Source organism: Cyprinus carpio, chromosome A20, assembly GCF_018340385.1.
Source record: "Cyprinus carpio isolate SPL01 chromosome A20, ASM1834038v1, whole genome shotgun sequence".
Classification (NCBI taxonomy): Eukaryota; Metazoa; Chordata; class Actinopteri; order Cypriniformes; family Cyprinidae; genus Cyprinus; species Cyprinus carpio.
In genome coordinates, this window is record NC_056591.1 from 5,112,238 (window position 1) to 5,133,953 (window position 21,716).

At 42.4% G+C, this 21,716-nt stretch overlaps 1 protein-coding gene across 8 annotated transcripts in view; it reads left to right on the forward strand.

Moving 5' to 3' along the window:
• LOC109108241 (neurexin-3b-like) overlaps window positions 1-21,716 on the forward strand; it is a 352,875-nt gene that overhangs the window by 256,725 nt on the left and 74,434 nt on the right. For all 8 annotated transcript variants that reach the window (XM_042777425.1, XM_042777419.1, XM_042777423.1 and 5 more), the window contains one exon: window positions 19,448-19,629. In XM_042777425.1, coding sequence (XP_042633359.1) covers window positions 19,448-19,629 — 182 coding nt within the window. The remainder of the gene's footprint in view (window positions 1-19,447; window positions 19,630-21,716) is intronic.

Below are 21,716 nucleotides of genomic sequence, written 5' to 3' on the forward strand. Positions count from 1 at the left end.
TGGTACACTAGTTTGTACAAACGGTGTGAGCGCAGACCTCCTTGGTGGTTGATGTAAGAGACCACCGCTGTGTTGTCGGTGCGCACCAACACATGATGATCTCTCAGGTCCAGGAGCTCGAAGCACGGCCAGCATCTCCAGGCAGTTTATATGCCATGTCAGATGGCGACCACTCCACAGGCCGCGGGCAGGGTGGCCACTCATGACCGCACCCCAGCCGGTGAGGGACACGTCCGTCGCTAGAATCACGCGGGGACAAGGAGCTCCCAGCACCAGGCCCTGAGACAAGAACCAAGGCTTTCTCCACATGTCCAAGGCACGCAGGCACCGCCCCGTGACCTTTAGCATGCGAAGCAGGTTTCCCTTCGGGGAGAACCCCTTGATCTTGAGCCACCTCTGTAGGGATCTCATGTACAGCAGGCCAATAGTATTCACGTTGGACGCAGCTGCCATCAGACCCAGCAATCTCCGAGACTGCTTGACAGAGAGAGTGACCGGCCTTCTCTCACTCTCACGACTGGAGTGAGGATCGACTCGATCCGAGCAGGTGACATACATGCCTGCATCGTGGTCCAATCCCACACCACGCCCAGATAAGTGGTTCTCTGTACTGGAGAATGCACACTTTTCTTGGCGTCAAGTCTTAACCCCAGCTCTTTCATGTGAGCGAGAACGACATCTCGATGCCGAACCGCCAACCACTCTGATCGAGCTAATATCAACCAATCTTCGATGTGGTTGAGTTGTGAAAGCGTGGGGTGAGAGTGCAAGGCCAGAGGAAGAACCGTATTGGTAGGCTTTTGCCCCCAAAAGCAAACCTCAGGAACTTCCAATGAGGAAGGATGGAGAAGTGCAACTTATGATAGATCGTGACACACCAGTCCTCGGACTTGGTCTGTGCAAGCGTGCTGAACTTCAGTCCCCCTGACTGAGCGGTTTCAAATAATGCAGATCTAAAATAGGACGCAACACCTCATCCTTCCTCGGGAACAGTGAAGTACCGGCTGTAGGACCCGGACTCTGCAACGGGAGGAGGGACCACCTCAATGGCCTCCGTCCTCAGAGAGTGTCTACTTCTGTTCCATTACCAGAGCCTGCTCGGGGCCCACCAAGGTGGAAAGGTCCCCATTGAATTGAGGCGGAAGAGAACCGAACTGGATTCTGTGGCCCTCTCACTACAGTGTGCAGGACCCACTGAGACACATTTGGCAGTAGTTTTCACACACTGCCAAATAGTCTACTAAGGGAATCAGCCTTCTCGAGACTGATCTCTGGTGTCATCGGAGCAGTTAGCTCGGTGCCCTGAAGCGGCGCACCGGCAGGAGGCGGCCGAACTAGCTGCTCTGGAAACCTCCCAGGAGGTCGCGAGCCTCTTAGCACCGCTACGTTTCCGGGCGGTAACTGAGAGAAGCGCTCGCCGGAGACCGCTGCGCCCTGGAACACCGGCAGGGTTGGCAGATCGATCTCCTGAGGGCACTGAGGAGAGACGGGCACAGTGTAATGCGGTGTATACCGCTCTTCCCCAGAGGGGCCTGCCCTCTGAGGTCCTGAGCCACAGCATCAGGACTCTCAAAGCTGAAGTCTCCTAAAACGACGGTCCTCAGACCCACGTCGTCTGCTCGGAAGACTAGACCAGATCCTGCTCGGGGCAGGACCCCATGAAGTACACTTAGCAGGGACTCCCATACTGCCATGTGACCTCGTAGGGGAACCAGTCTCGCGAGACTGGCCTCTGGTGCTCTCAGAGCCACTAGCTCGGTGCCCTGAAGCGCGGCGGACCGTCAGGGGACGACCGTACTAGCTGCTCTAGGGACCTCCGTAGAGATCGCAAGCTTCTTAGCACCGCTACGTTTCCGGGCGGTAACTGAGAGAAAGCGCTCGCCGGAGATCGCTGCGCCCTGGAACACTGGCAGCGTTGGCAGATCGATCTCCTGAGGGCCCTGAGGAGAGACGGGCAGCGTGTAATGCGGTGTACACCGCTCTTCCCCAGAGGGAGCTGGCACTCATAAAGTCCTAAGCCTTATGCGTCAGGACGTTATGACGAAGGCTCTCCAGCAAAAATGACGGTCCGCAGAACCGCTTTCCACTAGAAGCCTTCTGCCTGAGAGCGCCACTCTAACTCTAGCATCAGCGGAGTACAAGAAGTGACACCCCCGGCGCGAGGGGCTGGAACACAGTAGGGTTGGGACTGCTCTGCCCAGCAGCCCCTGACCGCCTCAACCTCCTCAGAGGAAGAGAGGTAAACCGTGTTCTCACTCGAGAAATTACAATCCAGGGGCCCCTGTACATCTAACTGTCATAGTCAGATAAGTATTTCAATTTATTCCTCAGAATTAAATGTAGTCAATAACCAGACGAGAAAACACGGTCTGGAAAAATTCACATCAAACGAAACCAAGAAATATACACGTTGCCTCGGCAGCGCGCTCCTGGTTTTTATTTAGTAAAAAATCTTTTTTTGGATTGTTTTTTGCACTCAGTCACACAAACAACATCAATCTCCCAGAGAAAGATGAATGCTGCAGCGAGCTCCGCATCAGAGGGGGAAGAAACTGCAGCGCGGGCTTCCAAACCTCGAGAACGAGCTCTAGATCTAGTGAACACGGGTGGAGATAGGACGAGCCGTCTCCAACCCGTTCGCCAGATCATGTGCGATTCCCGTGATCTCGGTCGCCGCCCGTGCTTCAGCAGCCGCGGGACCGCAACCGCGAGATCGCACGCACGGACACACTCCTCGGAGCATGCCCGGCGAGAGCAGCGAGAAAAGCATGCAGCAGCGAGCTCTGCCTCAGAGGGGGACGAAACCGCAGCGCGGGCTTCCAAACCTCGAGAACGAGCTCTAGATCTAGTGAACATGGGTGGAGATAGGACGAGCCGTCTCCAACCCGTTCGCCAGATCATGTGCGATTCCTGTGATCTCGGTCGCCGCCGTGCCTCAGCAGCAGCGGGACCGCAACCGCGAGATCGCACGCACGGGCACACTCCTCGGAGCGTGCCCGGCGAGAGCGGAGCGCTTAACAGCGAGAAAAGCACAATCAGCCCCCCGAGAGCCTACTGCGCGAGCTCCACTCCTCATTAAAGCTGCTCATTATAATATCAGAATAATATGCTTGCTTGTGTAACTGATGCTTGTGCAAACTGGCGAGCTCATCGACGCCTTTCACATCAATCTACGCAGAGAAAGACAGGAAGAGCGTCGCGCCCTTTCACCGGGGAGAAAGTACCGCAAACGCGGGCTTCCGAAACCCCGAGAGCGGGCGCCCGGATCCAGTGGTTAAGGAAGAAGATAGGGACTTGCCCGTCTACATTCCTTCCAGCGGATCCGAAAGCGAAACCCGCGAGCGCAACCACCGCTCCGCCTCGGCGAAAGCGGGGCTGGCACTACGAGAAACGCCAGTGAAGGCTCCCTCCCTCAAAAAGAGCCTTCTGAGAGTGAAGCAAAATGCTCGCATCGCAGCCGTCAACTCCCTCGAGAGCTGATTCTGTGCGCTTCACTCTCAAGCAGACAACACACAAACTGCGTGTGTCCCTACCCTTTTTCTTTGCGGGCAGGGGAAAACACACAGCCTGAAAGCTGCCTGCTCTCGCCCAAGACTTCTCTTGATTGAAGTCTTTGACAAATGGAGCTTATCAGTGGACAAACAACACTAAATAAGACTCACAAACAGATAGCAACTGACACACACACAGAGCGCTTGCTGAAGACAGAAGGCTGGATACCGGCTTCGCCGCTCGTGCTTTTATGCTTCCTGGTCTATGACGTCACCCGCCTATGACGTCTCGCCCATCCTTTGGACTGATTACACACGTGATTCAGAGACGTCACACTAGAGGCGTTCCCCAAAGTGTCATCGACGCAGCTCGAGTTCCTGAAGAGGAACATTCAATACTGACAATCTTGTTTTTAAATGTATGCCAATTAATAGTAATTTAAAAAAAGTTTAATGTAATTATTTATTTTATCTTATTTATATTATAAACTATAAAATAGTTATGATCTTACAAGGAGGACAAATGATTATCCGACTCATGGCTTCAAAGCCAAGAGAGCTGAAAAATCTAAGCTACTTTTCTTTAGTACCTTGTAGTGTGGCTAATTTTTATTTTTCTATTTTTTTCCTTCAAATGGGTAGCTGGGCTTTAGCTTCCCCAATATTCCTCCAGTGGATTACTGTATACATATTAATAACTTAAATACATGATCAAATTACCCCCCCCCCCCCAAAAATAAATAAATAAATAAATAAATAAGCTGGGATAGGACATTTATTTTGACCTCCTTCAAAATGCAATTGTGTTGCCTAGTGTTTACCACACATGCACCAACACACAAACCCTGTGTCTGAATATACTTTTATTGTAGACGAAAAGCAATATGTGCAATGAGTAGTATGTCCAAAATCATAGTATTCATAAAACAAGTCCCAGGATGACTTACTCTGCCCTCCAAGATTCTGAAGTGCACATTCAATAGAAACTTTACTATCCCATGAGACCACGGAAGTGGAGTTGTGAACGGCAGTGAAGTGACGGAACTATAGCTGTAGGTCACACAACATGGCGAATGTAGTATTTTCATGTAATTTTAACTTTACTTTACTGTGAATTGTTCCACATGTACAGTACATACATTACAGAGAATCGAAATTGCGTTACTCTCAGACCCCCGGTGCATACAGATAACACTAACAGTAGAGCCTAAAAATCTAGATCAAATATAAAATATAAGATAAACTATACAATAAGGGAATGTAAAAAAGACATAATAGAAAAAATAAAATAAAAATAAGGTTAAATAAAAAGCAGCGCAAGGCACATGGCAGATAGAGTGCAAACCAGTGAACAAACAGTGCAGATAAAAAGATTTTTAGTGCATAAAAAAATAGCTTATTCAGTCTGATTCAAAGTGACAAAGTGACAAAGGGCTCAAGAGCAGTTATTTTATTAAACTGACTGATGAGGTGGTAGAATGATGTCAGTTCCATGGTGAATGAGGTAGTGAGCAGACCAATGCTGCACAAAGTGACTGGTGCATGTCATCTTATGTTAGAGGGAGGGGGGGTGTAGGACCTGGGGATGTGTGACCTGGCGGGGGTGGGGGGGGGTTCATAGTTCAGTGGTGCCTGAGGCAGAAGAGACGGACGGGGTGGCAAGTTCGGGAGCGAGTTCAGCTTCCTGACAGCCTGATGGATGAAGCTGTCCTTCAGTCTGCTGGTCCTGGCCTGGAGACTTCGCAGTCTCCTCCCTGATGGCAGCAGACTGAAGAAGCTGTGTGACGGGTGAGTGGGATCACCTGCAATGCAGAGGGCTTTTCGAGTGAGACGGGTTCCATAAATGTCCTGGAGGGAGGGGGAGAGAGACACCAATGATCTTCTCAGCTGCTCTCACTATGCGTTGCAGAGTCTTCCCGGCAGGACGCGTTGCAGGCGCCATACCCACACAGTGATGCAGCTGGTCAGAATGCTCTCGATTGTGCCTCTGTAGAAGGTGTACATGATGGGGGATGGGGCTCTGGCTCTCCTCAGTTTGCGGAGGAAGTAGAGACGCTGCTGTGATTTCTTGGCCAGACAGTGCTGCAGTGTTGTCGGTCCAGAGAGAGGTCCTCTGTGATGTGCACACCCAGGAACTTGGTGCTGCTCACTCTCTCCACAGTCGCACCATTTGTGGTCAGAGGAACATGCTGAGTGTGCGCTCTCCTGAAGTCAACAGCAATCTCCTTCGTCTTCTTCACATTCAGAGAGAGATTGTTGTCACTGCACCACCCGGCCCCACCCTATTTCTGGATTTAATTCATACTACACGCATCATTTTTAGTTGGCTCCTCATCAAATGTAGTAGGCTGCCTACTCAGATAGTATGTCCTTTTGGGTGCACCTAATTGCTTGGTTTCTATTTATTTAAAATAATTTTTCAAAGTTGTAATACACAAATTGGAGTATGTTTTACAATAAAAGTCCATTTCGGTCTTTCTACTAAAAAAATGTGTTACTTCCTAATTCTTTTTAATTATTTGCAAAATTTCTGAGTAAATATTGCTTCTACACCAAATTGTTTTTAAACATTTGGAATATTATAAAAGCTCAAAGAATATTATAAAAACTCATTGGTCTAAAATCTCAGTTTACATAAGTATACATTAAACAATAACTATTTCCTGCTTGATGTGATTGTGCAACATCAAAACAGCAGTTCCTCTTCAGGAACTCGAGCTGCGTCGAGCGCTTTGGGGAACGCGTTCTAAGCGTGAGCGACTCTGAATATCGTGTGAAATCAGTCCAATGTAAGAGCGTGACGTCACGGGCGGGGTGACGTAAGCGACCAGGAAGCTATAAAACGCACATGCCTCGCAGCTGGCATCAGCTTCGCGTCTTCAGCAAGCGCTCTGTGTGTGCATGTCATTTTGTCTTGTGAGTCTTATTTACTGTTGTCTGTCCAGTAGAGCTCCAAGCAATGTCCAAGTGCAAGGCGAAATCCCAAACACTTTAAAGGCGAATCCGGATCGCGTTTCAGACTGTGTGTCCCTCCCTGCCCGAAAAAAAAAAAGAAAGCTGCCTCCGTGCCTTAGACATGTGGAAGAAACCTTGGTTCTTGAATCAGGGCCCAGTGCTGGGAGCTCCTGGTCGCCGTGTAACACTAGCGACGGATGCTTCCCTCACTGGGTTGGGGGTGCGGTCATGAGTGGCCACCCTGCCCGTGGTCTGTGGAGCGGTCGCCATCTGACATGGCATATCAATTGTCTAGAAATGCTAGCAGTTTATCGTGCACTGAAGCACTTCCTCCCAGACCTAAGGGATCACCATGTGTTGGTGCGCACCGACAACACATCGGTGGTCTCTTACATCAACCACCAGGGAGGTCTGCGTTCGCGCCCCTTGTACAAGCTGGCGCACCAGATGCTTGTGTGGTCCCAGGGCAAACTCCTCTCACTCAGAGCAGTATATATTCCTGGGAAACTGAATGTGGGGAGCAGACATACTGTCGAGGCAGGGGCCGAGGCCCGGGGAATGGAAGCTTCACCCAGAGGTGGTGGAGCAGATATGGAGAATTTTTTGGCAGAGCTCAAGTAGACCTCTTTGCAACTCAGGAGACAGCACAATGTCCCCTTTGGTTCTCTCTAGTTCATCCAGCTCCCCTGGGACTGGACGCTATGGTACAGACCTGGCCGAGGCTTCGTCTGTACGCATTTCCCCCTATTGCTCTGCTCCCGGGAGTTCTGGCGAGAGTACGCCGGGACGGGGTCCGTCTATTGTTAGTAGCCCCGTTCTGGCCGGGCCGAGTATGGTTCGCAGATCTGGTCTCGCTCCTCGACGGCTCTCCTTGGGAGATACCGATCAGGACAGACCTACTCTCACAGGTGCAGGGCACGATAATTCACCCTCGCCCGGAGCTGTGGAAGCTGTGGGTGTGGCCCCTGAGGGGGCGCAGTTCATAGCATTCGGTCTCTCAACCGAGGTTGTTGAAACCCTCCTCCAATCCAGAGCTCCCTCAACGAGGAAACTGTACGCCCTGAGGTGGAAACTCTTCACCTCATGGTGCAGAAACCGCCAGCTAGACCCAGTAAACTGCCCAGTCGGTACAGTTCTGGAGTTCCTACAGGCCAGGTTCTCTGCAGGGTTGACCCACTCCACGTTGAAGGTCTACGTGGCGGCCATTGCGGCCTACCACGCCCTTCTCGATGGTCAGTCTTTGGGAAGACACCCATTAGTTACACGTTTCCTCCGCGGTGCGCTGAGGCTGAGACCTCCAGTACGGTCCCGTATTCCCCCGTGGGACTTGGTTGTGGTGCTAGAGGCCTTGTGCAGACCTCCATTTGAGCCTATTCAAGATATTTCAGACAGACATCTGACACTCAAAAACCGCCTTTCTGTTGGCCATTACCTCTCTGAGGAGAGTAGGAGATTTGCAGGCCCTCTCAGTGGCCCCTACATATCTGGACTTTGCACCTGGCATGACCAAAGCGTTCATATACCCTCGAGCGGGATATGTTCCTAAGGTCCCCCTCTGTCACACCACAACCTGTAGTGCTGCAGGCTTTCTGTCCTCCTCCCTTTCGGGAGCCCGACCAAGAGAAGCTAAACTGTATGTGTCCAGTTCGAGCACTGGACGCATACGTCCACAGAGCTGCCCTGTGGAGAAAAACAGACCAATTGCTTGTATGCTATGGTCCCCCCAAGAGGGGTTCTCCTGCTTCTAAGCAGTCTATTAGTCGTTGGATAGTCGAGGCTATCAACGCCACCTATGAGTCCTCTGGTCGTCCCCCGCTGTTGGGAGCCAAGGCTCACTCCACACGGGGTTTTATGGCGGCCTCCAAGGCCTTTTTGGCAGGTGTATCCATGCTGGACATCTGCAACGCTGCGGGGTGGTCCACGCCCTCTACATTTGCAAAATTTTACGGCCTAGACATGCCGGTCACTCCAGGCGCATCCGTCCTCTCGTCCTAAGCTGTGCTCTTCGGATACACACTAGGCAGGGGTTTGGGAGTCTGGCAGCGTTGGTACTCGTTCCCCAAAGCGCTCGACGCAGCTCGAGTTCCTGAAGAGGAACGTCTCTAGGTTACGTATGTAACCCTAGTTCCTCGAGGGAACGAGACGCTGCTTCTCGGAGCCATACCCCCCGGCACCCCTGCCGGCGCTTGTTGGTACTCGAAGCTGATGCCAGCTGCGCGGCATGTGCTTTTATAGCTTCCTGGTCGCTTACGTCACCCCGCCCGTGACGTCACGCTCTTCCATTGGACTGATTTCACACGATATTCAGAGTCGCTCACGCTAGACGCGTTCCCCAAAGCGCTCGACGCAGCGTCTCGTTCCCTCGAGGAACTAGGGTTACATACGTAACCTAGAGACGTTTTACTTTTTGATTGTTGATGTGGTTGTGTTTCCTTTGAAAGCTTGGTTAGGACATGGATTAAGGTCACTTTGTGTTCACTTGTGTGTATACTGTATTCATGTACAGTGTGTATGTATACAAGCTCATGCATGTTGGTGTGTAGGGTCCACTGTGTCCCCTGTTACACGTCAGGTGATTATTGTGTTCATTCAGGACACACACCAGCCATTAATCATCCACAGAGGGTTGAATAGAGGTAGAGGCTGTGTCCCTTGGTGTCTGTCCATGTCCTCCCGTCGCTGATCAGAGTTGGTGGAAATTCACTCACTCTCACACTGCAACAAATTCATCATCTTCCTGAGAGCTCATGGATAAATAGAGGACACTCAAGTGGCCCTAGGTGTGTTAAATTACACATGTTCAGCAAGAAGGCATCAAAGCATGTGGACAGAACAAGACTTGTGGAGATCATACAGATAGCGCTCAAACCACAGCTTAACAGCCTCACAGAAAACATTAATACAGCCTGCTATTAACCAGGGTAATAATTATTGTTCTTTAAAGGTCTTGCTGATAGAATAGATGGGTGCATTTCTCCTACAAATATGTTTTTTTTTTATCATTGGCCGCCATTATTTCATGTCTGGACACTGTTGAAATAACATTATTATTTGTTTTAATTATTATTGTGGAGTGGGATACTGTAGTTACTCTAACAATATTGCTTTCAAAGGACATATACGAAGTGATATACTGTATTCTCTCTCTAACATTGATCAGCTGTGCGTAAAGCATTTAAGTAGTTGTATTAGATGGCAGTTATACTAGATAGTTGAATATATGAGTTGTTGCTGAGAAATTCCCCCAAATTAAGATCATGGACATTACATTTATTTAGCTAAATATAAAGCATTAATGTAGACATTACAAAAATGGCTTTTTAGCTCCATATCAAGTTCCAAGTTCCAAGTCTTTAGAAATCCATTTTGCAAATTAATTTGTCAATCAATCAAACAATCTGACCTTTTCTGATACAGAAAATGATTTTCTTCTGCAAAAACTGTCTTACTATTAATGTGCAACTTAGGTTTGTTTGGTAAACTTTTTAAACAGTTTTAATAGATTAGTTTTCAGATATCTCTTTACCATTAGCGTTTTATTATAGTAAACAGTGCATTGTCTCTCTTCTATCTTACATAAGGGATAATGTACATCCAGCCGGTTGTTCTTGCAGAATAAACCCCAACGCGAAGCGGCTGGATGTACATTATCCCGCTTATTACACGGCTACTTGCCACAAAAGTAAATAATTAGACGCAAAATATTGATTTGAGTTGAAATATTTGAATGCAAAGCTTCCGTAAAGACAGCAGTTGCGAGAAAGCGGCAAATTTAAACTGAACGGACATTTAAGGGAAACGGTGCAGTCAAACCATGTATTACACAACATTTCACCACAAAATAATTAAGGCAATAAAATAATTACGACAAAAATGTTTTAAAACCTTACCAGTTTGTTAGTTCTCTTATAATCCACTACAGCGTACAAAACAATCGTAGCAAAATGGCAGAAGCTGGATTTGTATGAAATGAGAGCGAGTCTGCGATACCAGGATGACATAATTAAACAATTGTAAACCATTTTCAGTGGAGTTTTAATACTTTATTAGCTAAACAAACGGAAAGCTTCCACCAAGAACAAAAATAGTCCAAGCAAGAGTACAGCACCGACTGCTGTTACCCGGAAGAGCCTGTGTTATTAGCTTTTACAGGTTGTTATCCAGGGATAACATACCTCGGAATGCGACTGACCAATCAGAATCAAGTATTCCACAGAGCCGTGTAATAAATGTTCATATGGCATATATTTAATGAAGTTATTTCTTTATACCAGCCTGCTATACCTGTTTTTTTCAAACACACAGTCTGTTCGGTGCTGGAAGGCATTGGAATGCCGAGCAGGCAGTAGTGTCTCCCCCGAGATGACTGAATTATGAATGAGACTTCACTTGCAGCCATCTTTGGATGGGTTATTCTTTCTACTGATGCACCAACACACCTCTACTGCGATGTTTTAAGGTCCATTGTACCCTATAAATGTGTTTTAGGTGATGAGAGGATGTTTCTGATGGACCTATATAATAACTTTGGATTTACAATACACTAGCAATTTCTAAACATCCAAATATTCAGATTTTAAAATACTTATCTAAACCTCATTAGCTAGTCTTTTAGCTATTCTTTATTTTCTAACTTTCTTTAATGCTCATTGGCTGAATCTTGCAAAAGCATATTACACCCCATAATCTAAAAGACAATAATTAAGTTTTTAATAATTACTGTCACGAGTTACCATTTATTTTTAAACAGTTTCTAAACAGCTGTTTGCCTTTCCCCAATCCATCTTAAAAGGTCCTGTAGTGTGACATATGAATTTTTAAAAGTATAAAACACCATTCAGACATTTATTAATAGGTCATAATATCTTCATGCATGATATGATTAATTACAAAAGAAATAACAAAATGTTGTTTAAAATAGCTGTAGATAATGTATACAGTACCATCACACAACAGGATGTCAGTTTCTATAAGTTTTATGCTAAAGTAATAATATTATGCTGAATTTAATTAAAAACATAATAATATTAATTGTGTCTGAAAGGGTTTTCGTTACAGGAATGAGAATGAAAATAATTTGCATTACAGTAATAGGAACTTTGTGGCTAATGTTTTTTGTTATAAAAAATAAGTTTCAATGTCCTTTTGCCAAACTTTCTTTTTTTTCTGTTGATTTGCATGTAAAATATGACATGGATATTTAGAAATGTAAAATATGACATGGATATCTGAAAATGTAATTCATACATTCAGCAGTTAAATTGCTGGTCACTGAGATGCTATAGTTTCTATTTAGTGTCACTACTTGTACAGTGTTGCTCATCTTTAGAATCCAGCTATAGATTTCTGCCTGCTCCTCCACTGTCACGGCATGATGACACTACACATTTGCATTAAGCTGGCCAGGGCATTGCCAAGGTCAGTTATGTCACAAAAAGAAAGGGAGTTAGCGGGCAATCCGCATGTATGTACCCTACCGAGAACAGCCTTACCTCGGCCAGTTCTTCTGGAATTTGCCATTGGCTCTGATGTCTCTATAGTGGTTAAACATTAGATACATGTTGTTTTGGGTATATCTAACAGGGAATCTTTGGTCTAATTTTTGTTTTTTTTTTTTCTATTTTTTTTTTTTTGGTTGGTGGTTTTGTCTGTCAGAAGCAAAGTAAAAGTGTAAAGACTTTTATATTGAAACGGATCAAAACAAGGTTATAAACGAGAACATTATATAACACTTTGTAAGACCCAACCCACAAATATATTGACCAGCACTGTCATGGGAAATTCCCATAACTGCTGAAAGGATACTGTGACAAAAATATTGCTTTCCTCAACTTCAATGAAGAAACTCAGCATTCCTTCGTTACTAGTTTTAAAGTGATATTTGAGATACAGTATGAACCTGTGGCAGAAAGAAATAGTTCCCCACAAAAGGGTTTTTTTTTTTTTTTTTTTTTAGACATCCCATTGTTGTTTCTTATTTATTTACAGACTTGTGCCTTCAATCTGTTGTATAAACACAATATCACACTTGTTGCCGTGTGATGTTTTTGCTCTTTTCCAAAACAGCTCCACAATCACATGGACCCCCTAAGAGGATGGCAACTGAAAACTGAAATAAAAAATAGGCACCAGCATCTCTTCATCCATCTGTGCACCAACAACAAAGAGTGTTTTAGAGCTGTGGTAGAGGTGGTGTGAGATAGTATCTATTTGTGTGTGTGTGTGTGTGTGTGTGTGTGTGTGTGTGTGTGTGTGTGTGTGTGTGTGTGTGTGTGTGTGTGAATTGGGGTGCACTTTGGCATGTCTGACTTTAAAGAAGACTGAGCATACCTTCATGCTGCTGCAGATTTGGTGCAGAAAAGTAGGCAGCCTTCATGGAGATCTGACTCTCATGTTCACACACACACACACACACACACACACACACAGAGAACATTCTCTTTTTGTTGGGCTGATAGCAAATCAAGCTGTTCTTGAAAAGCTTTACGGTTCTGCCTACTTTGATTGAACTAGTGGGGGATTAACTGTCAATGGCTCTGTTCCAAAACCTATTAAGCTGCCTTGTTGTCTGCTGCTTTCTGTAGCAACTTCTTAAAATGCCCCTATTATGACATTTTTAAGGTTGCTAATATTGTTTTGGTAGTCTCCTACAACAGGTTTACATGCATATAAGGTCAAATAAATAAATAAATAAATAAAAACCTTTTGTTTTCTCTTAATATACCTATAATTTAGCCTCTCTAAACCTCTCCTTTCCATGAGCCTACTCTGCTCTGATTGGTCAGATGGCCCAGTCCTTTTGTTATTGGTCTACCGGGTAAAGCACGTGTCAGATACTAATGACAGCTCTGAAGAGAATGCATAGAGATTCTCAAGCATGTCTAAAACAGGATGTTTCTCAGTCATAAGTGTCAACTTATTTTGTGGTAGTTATAACATGTGATTGGAGCATCATAGTTATTATTTATTTAGGTGCACATGTGGGAACTATATCAGACTGCCAAGCGAAGGTGAAAACCTCTGCTGCCACAAAGTACGACAGGTAGCATTATATACATTTCTGCATTAGTTGAGCTTTAGACACATCTTTTCTAAATAATTAAGTGTATTTTGAATGATTGATAGAAAATATAAACATGGTAGTGGTACAATGGTAATGTACAATGTGCTACACTGTTAGTCAGCTGTTGAGTCAAATATATATCCTCAAATGTCCAGAGAAAGCGAACACCGAAAAGAAAATCACTGATGGAAAATATGGAGTGATTTTTTCTTTCTGTATTTGCATTTAAAGGGTGATCCAAATGTCTTGCACAACATGTTATTTACCAGCATCCTTTTTTTACTGCTATGTCATTAACATAGGTTCATGATTTGCACAGCATGCATTTGTCTACTAGTTTCTGAGAAATACTCACTTATATACCTACTGAACATACTGATGGTGTAATCAAGATGCATTTAAACACACAAACGTGCATGCACACACACACACATTATTGCAAGAGAAAATGTTTCAGAGTGCTCTGTTCCAAAACGTATTAAGCTGCGTTACACCTCGGGTGTGCATTATTTTCTAATGATTTAAACAACATCTGAACAGTATTTGAGGTGCGGTAACCATAGTATAAGCAGTATAATTGACTCTGGTCTGTTCAATTATTAGAAAATAATACACAACCGGGGTGTAACGCCACCATTCTAATAATTCAACATCCCGTTGTCAATTATTCCGCTTATACTACAGTTACCACACCTCAAATATTGTTCAGAGGTGTATTTCAAGACATTTTGTCAGGTTGGATTAATTTCTTACTCATCTTATCCCACACTTCCGTTGCTAATTCCAAAACATCATTTTAGACCTAGTAACGGAGGCTTGAGCCATTGATAGCTGACTAATGCAGTTATTATTACAAAGAGAGAGAGAGAGAGAGAGAGAGAGAGATTAAGCGTGTGTGAATTACCCGAGTCTGTGTGTCTCTCAACAGTGTTCGTCAGCAGCATCTCTACTAATAGCATAAATGTAATTTAATCTTTTTCAAGAACAGCACCGTTATTACCTCGCTTGTGATACATGTCTTGTAGCTTTTAAGTTACTATACTACAGCACTGACAACACATTTCTGTGTGAGTGTGTATCAGCACTGTATGTGTGCATTTGTGAGGGAGAGAGAGCGGGAGAAAGAGATCAGAAAATAATTGGAAATAATTTGTTACTTTGTTGTTAACTATATTTATGTGCTTATTGTGGGTTTTGGTTATTTTGCTATTGTAGGTTGTAAGGACTTTTGAATTTTGAAATTATTTGGTGAAGGGATATGGACATGCAATGTGGCCAAGACCTGCCTGTAACTACTTTAGCTGTGCATTTCCCTGAACATAATTGCACAACTTAGAACATCTGTCAGTCAATCAGATTCAATCATTCAACAGCCTCACAGTATAATGCATGTCATGGTGTTTGTGGAATTACACCCATACTGCCAATATGCAGAACCAAGCCTCTGGTTACCATAGCAGCTAAGATCTCAAGATGAGATTGTTTTAGGGGAGAAAAAAAAAAAAAAAAAAAAAAATATATATATATATATATATATATATATATATATATATATATATATATATATATATATATATATATATATATATATATAGCTTATATCTTCAGTGTTATTAATATTTGGTTACTCTGGCTTGTATTAGCTCTCAAGAGTTTTCTCATTCACAACCAATTTGCAATGCACCATGCAGGAAGACAAAGAGTATATTTTCCCTTCCAAGGTCTGAATTCTGATTTACTCGCTCACCTGCTGAGGGTGTGACATCCTCACAGTGTAAAGACCACTGTCTATGAACAGAAAATATACAATAACAATTTCTAATATGAAGATGATGACGCTGGCCTAGAATACGTCCTATACAGAGTTTTTGCCAGGCTGTGGCAAAGGTGTTTTAAAATCAAACTGATGGTTCGATTGGGCTGTTGATCTGCTGAATTCCCTAAATCAACTAATTTATAGTTGATCCGATACTTATAGCTGATCATAATTAATTTAAATATTTACATTTAGGCTAATATTTTCCCTCAAAATATATAAAATAAAATATTAATATGTTCTTTTTGTTATGTTTATAGAGTAAGGAAAATATGTTTGACTAGCATTTATCTGGAAATCATTTTTCAAATACTCGTTTGCACTTCACTTGTACCACTGTGTTCTCCCTGTCTGATTTCAGTTATGACCTGGCTGTTGGCCACACAGTTGTAAGAACTGTGATTACAAGATTACAAAGAGTGATTACAAAGAGGTCAGTGTCTGAAAGACCTACTCATAAAAACTCCTCTCATGAACTACTCTCCAGCAAAAACTTGGCTCGAGATTGAAGCTTTTGTGCCCGGAGCCCTTTTTATGTCATCTATCCATGTCATGTTCTGACATCGAGTGAAGCCTACATTTTTAACAGTTTTTCTGTCTGGTGCCAACCGATTGTTTGGTCGTAGTTTGTGCATTAAATAATGCCTTGTCTCAAATGGCATTTTCAGCCCTTGTGGTCCACTTCACTTTCACTGTGGACCGTAACAACAGTCCTTTTAAATGAACTACGCAAACTATTAAAAAGCATACATGCAGTGCCCAGTGAAAGCAATATTTAGTCCAATGTGTTTGTTAACATTATGTTCATAGTTACCTTTATGCGTAAAACAAATACATTGTTAAACACACACACACACTTAGTGTACACACTAGTTTGTGTTAGTATATTGAATTGAAAATGAATGCCACGCATCACTCTTTATCAGCGCATTTCTGTAATGAAGTTTTTAAATGAAGTTTTCACCAGCCTGAAATTCCATTAAGGAGACACAAACTGTGGTACGTATTGCTCCAGAAGATGCAATTTGCCCATAATGAATTCATACATAAAACACCAGACTTTCAAAAGCTTTCAGTATTCATTAAAAACAGTCCATTTGTGGCAGAATTACAATCTCACTACTTTTAGCCCTTTTTCTTAACACCAGTGGCTAAATGCAAAACACTCCCTCACTCTATCAACACTGCAAGTAACTCTCAGTCTACCTGCCAATTCGGCAGCATTTAAATGGACATGTGCAGTCGCTTAAAGCCCTGATGCGATTGAATTTGGTAAATAGCTTTTTTGTGTGAGTCAGGCATTTGCTAAGCCTACCCGTGCAGGGTCCATTAGAAACATAGTGTTGTAAGGACTGAATGGTGTCTCTTGTTACTTAGCAAATCCACTGAGTGGGATAATTGGCTCCCTGGGGTGCAGTGTGGATGCAGTATTTCATGGCATCCAACAGCGCTGAGAAGGCATGGTATATGAGGACAACTCCCTGAAGACTGAGCTCAGATCTGTGTCCATCCTCACGAGAACTATGATTGGAGACATAGAAGAATTCTGAGTGAGATCATGTGGTATAGTTTCCCAAAGGTCAGGATTTTACTCTGTGCCTCAAGCATGTAATTTATCTAATAAAACAGAGTGTTGACCTAGCAAAGACATATTAGTTCGGGACCAGGTAGGTTGACCCGGCACAGGTCTTATGTGCATGCGATGCGATACATTCTCTTTCATCTCACTCCCATATGTCTCCCTGTCTTCTGGGACTCAACCCCATCCGCTTGCCATGATGTCTCTTCCCCTTAAGGAATATCAACAGCTGGGCCCTCAAGCCCAGATGTGCAAATGAGATATTACAGTCTCAATAACAAACGAATGTTGGAAAAAACTGCAACGATGGCAATGAGCTGCCAGTGCATCTGCGGTCTTGTTCCTTCTATACAGTGCCCAGAAACGTTCACAAACATGCTCATTCCTCAATTGCTCCTTTGATCTCATTTGCTTTGTTCCAAAACCTAGTGAGCTGCCTACAGAGGCAACATTTTAAGATGTCAAAGGTTGTTCCAAAACGTAAGCATTTATATGAATGTACAGTATCTCTAAAGGGAACTGGCTGTTTTCAGAAAAGTTTCAGTGGCATTTTCTTTTCATCCGACCTCTGTGTAATGCCGAATAGCCTACAGTGCTGTTTATTATAGCACAGCACTGCTTTGTGTAGCACTGCAGGGGTAATAGCTGTATTTCTGCTTGTCCTTAAGCGCCATCTACTGTTAGAGAGTGAATTTGAAGCATGTCTAACAATTTGTTTGTTTGTTTGTTTGTTTGTTTGTTTGTTTGTTTGTTGTTTTAGTTTTAGTTTTTATTTTGTTTTTTGTTGTTGTTGTTTTTTTTTTCAGACCAATTATATTTAAAATAAATAATCTTTTATTATTTAAACTTATCCTTTGTGTTAAGAAATTGTTTAAAGGCTGAAATGTGATATTTCATAAAACTTTTTTATTCAGATAAAAAATAAATAAAAAATATTCGTTTTTGACCTATGTAACTTAACAATTCCAACATTTTAAATACCAGTAAAATTGCACAGTTCTCTATTACAATTTACAGTCACAGTGGAAACTAATACTAGCCTAACTAATATAAAGTTCAAACATTAAAAACAAGTAAACAGTCAATAATAAAATACGAACAAATAAACAAATTACAAACAATATCACATAAATACAACAAAGATAGAAATAAAATATACTACTTTACAGTGCTTGTGAAAACTGTATATGAAGTAAATATATACAGACACCTATTAAAGCCACATATGTTATTTAGTTAAGAGCAGTGAGTGAATTATTTTACCCAAATTGTGTGTGTAATAGTTCTAGACCTCAAAGACTTCGACATGACCGATTACATGCTTGTTCAGATATTTGTAAATGGTTCTGATTTAAGAGTGGTAATTACTATGATTTAAAGAAACTTTTTGGAGTTTTGCCATTAGTTTTGTCTTGCTGTGAGTGTGATCTGAAAGCATAATGAGCATATTCCTGAGGAGCCAATGTCCAGCTTATTTACTTTGCCCTTTTGTGTTTGTAAAATTGCACTTGGAAAAGGTTGTTTGATTTTATTTTTCTGTCTGCTTTTGTTCTCTAGTTGCAGATTCATGTATAATTTATGAGGATTTTGAGTCTTTATTTATTTATTTATTTTTTTGGCGACTTCAGGCTTTTCCCTGGATAGAACCCCATTTAAGAGGCTTGAGGACCATGGGTTGATTCCACAGCTCAGCTCAAAGGCTGGACACTCCAGCCAAGGTCTAAGAAATTAAAATTAGGTCACTAAAACTAGCATTAAAAAGATATGTGCTTGGAGGTTTCACAACAATCTCCAACTAGACCAACTTGTAATTAATTCTGCATGAATCACAATGATAAAACAAGAGCCTGATCCTAAACCATGGTACCATTTGAGACATATACTAAAATCGTCTTAAATCCACTATGTGATCTGTGCAGCTGAGGATTAACCCATATGTGTTTTATAAAATTCTGGAATACTGAATTCAAATGATTTCTTAAAACAATTGGATTTAACAGATATCTAGTTATTGTTATTTATTTATTTATTTATTTTTGTCACTCTACAGAAGTGCAGTCTCATGCCACAGCAAGAACAGATAAGATTGCATTGAACACACAAGTAAATTACAAGCAATAGGACAAATAAAACCAATACGCCAGACATACAACAGTGAACTGAAAAGCTTCAGGTTTCAAATAGCTTCATCAGTTCGCTGCACTCTTTTACTTTAGGTCTTACTGTCTTCATGTTCATTTGTAGTAAAACTACTAAAGTTATCCAGCCAATAGTGTTTTGTTGTTGTTGTTGTTGTGGTTTTCTTGTTAATATTATTCTTCAGAAAATATTACCAACATCAGCCAGAAATGCCTGTTAAAGTACAAGAATGAATGCACAGATCTGATATTTTGATACACATCCAATTTTATGCCCCACCTGTTTACATTTTTCTGAGTACAAACTGGTTATATTTAAACTAATACCTTCCAAGACATTTTGACAATTCATTATTGTAATACTTCTCTATTACAATCTCTATTCTTCTCTATTTCTCCCTGCAGCTGGAGCAATGTACATCTTTGGAAAGGGTGGAGGACTTATCACATACACATGGCCCAATAACGAGAGGCCCAGCACTAGAACCGATAGAATGGCAGTGGGCTTCAGCACCACCATCAAGGACGGGATTCTGGTCCGTATTGACAGCGCCCCCAGACTAGGAGACTACATCATGCTCCATATCGTGAGTCCAGTCTCCCATAATGTTTAACAGTTATGACAGCTGGCAGAGTGGCCATTATACAATAGAACTGACTATCACAACTACCACATTACACTGTGAAACATACGTCACAAATATATTGCAGTGCCTCATTATATCATAATTGGATCACTACATAAACTGTGGCAAACATGCAAGACGCAGGATCACACATCATAATGTGTCTCTGACAGCACATTGAAATGCTGGATTTAAAAAAATAGGTGAATGCTGGTGTCTTGTACACTTTTGAGGTGAATTATAATTAGACACATTTATTATAATAAGATTTCCAAGAGTGCTTTTGGTGTACACTGTGACCTCAAAGACAGCAAAGTCAAGCGGTAATGTAATATTTCTGAAATCCATAGAAGTGTTTGTAGGGGATTCTGCTGATGCAAGAAAATGGTGATAATGTCTGAAAGAAAGCCAGACTTCAACAGATTGAAAGTCTTTTTCTCCTTAACGTCTCTGTGGAGAGATAATGTACTCACAGACCATCTGTTCCATGGAGCAGCAACCAAGGCATCTCAGTTTTAAGAGGAAGTGAGAGAAAATGTAACTCACTGAGATACAAGATGTGTTTTGACCCCCTGTGCATGGAAGGCCCTCATGGTGCGTGTTCAAGTAGAAATGCTTCTGTTGAATTAGAAAGAGCTGCACCGAAAGACATCTGCTAAAGTACTGGTTCGCAAACTGGACATCAAGTGACTCCCCAACACAGTACTAAAGCATAAACCATATTTAGTATTAGGGTTAATAAGTTATGTATTACCATTAAATGCTTCATAAAAAAATATGTATACATAACTTATTAACCCTAATACTAAATATGGTTTATGCTTTAGTACTGTGTTGGGGCGTCACTTGACGGCAAGTTTGCAAACCAGTTGAGAACCAGTACTTTAGCAGATGTCTTTCGGTGCAGCTTTTACTAATTCAACAGAAGCATTTCTACTTGAACATGCACCATGAGGGCCTTCCATGCACAATGGGTCAAAACACGTCTCATATCACAGTGAGTTACATTTTCTCTCACTTCCTCTTAAAACTGAAATGCGTTAGTATACTATAGTATAACTAAAGTTTCAAAGTAGCTTTTCCAACACTTGCATTTATCATTGTTATTTACTCTCTGTCTGAACAGATCTACAGCCCATTTTTAGATCAGTTTCCCCAGTTGAGAACCACTATGCTAAAGGATAGAGATAAACACCTGGTTATTTGTGAAGTGTATGTTGTTTTGAGTCCTGAGATCAATTCTGTGTTCATCCAAGCAGAAATTATAATCAGGTTATCGCAGCTCATACTGTTTTCCAACCTAAATGAAGAAGAACTGCCTAATAACATCATCAAATCCCACTCAACCACACGCAGCAGGAAACATAAGACTCAATATTCCATCAGTTCAGTCAGAAGGGATTCTGATTGGACCAGCACTATGAGCATATGTGCTATACACACAAACATACTTTAAAGATGAACAACATCCCACTGTGAGGCTTCAGTGCAAATTAACTCACTGTCTTTAGATTGAGAAGAAATGGGACATCATGGGAATCAGCACAGTGAGATCATTTTGTAAGCTAATTCCTCTAATCAAACACCACATTCTTCACTCAAATGATCACTGGAGCATTCAGATTAACCTTTCACTTGTTGAGTTCACTCCCTGAACATCACAGGAAGTCACGATGATGATCCAAATAAGATAAAACACTGACTGACAAAAATAAGAAACTACTTAATTTCCACGCACACACAAAATGATATCTCAGGGGATACAGTCCCACAAACAAATGTAGTCTCATCTCCCAAAAGTTTGCAGTTTGGTCTTGGCTAAAGTACAAATATATATATAATATATATGTTTGTGGGACTATATCCCCTGAGATATCATTCTGTGTGTGTGTGGAATTACGTAATTTCTTATTTTTATCAATCAGTGTTTTCGTCTTGTTCTTCATATCTAAACATTTTTAGAACAAGATAAATGTGCTTTGAAAGCTAAATTGTCCAAGATATCTAGACTTGTTTTCAGAGAAACTATGAAGGCACACAGCATTTTT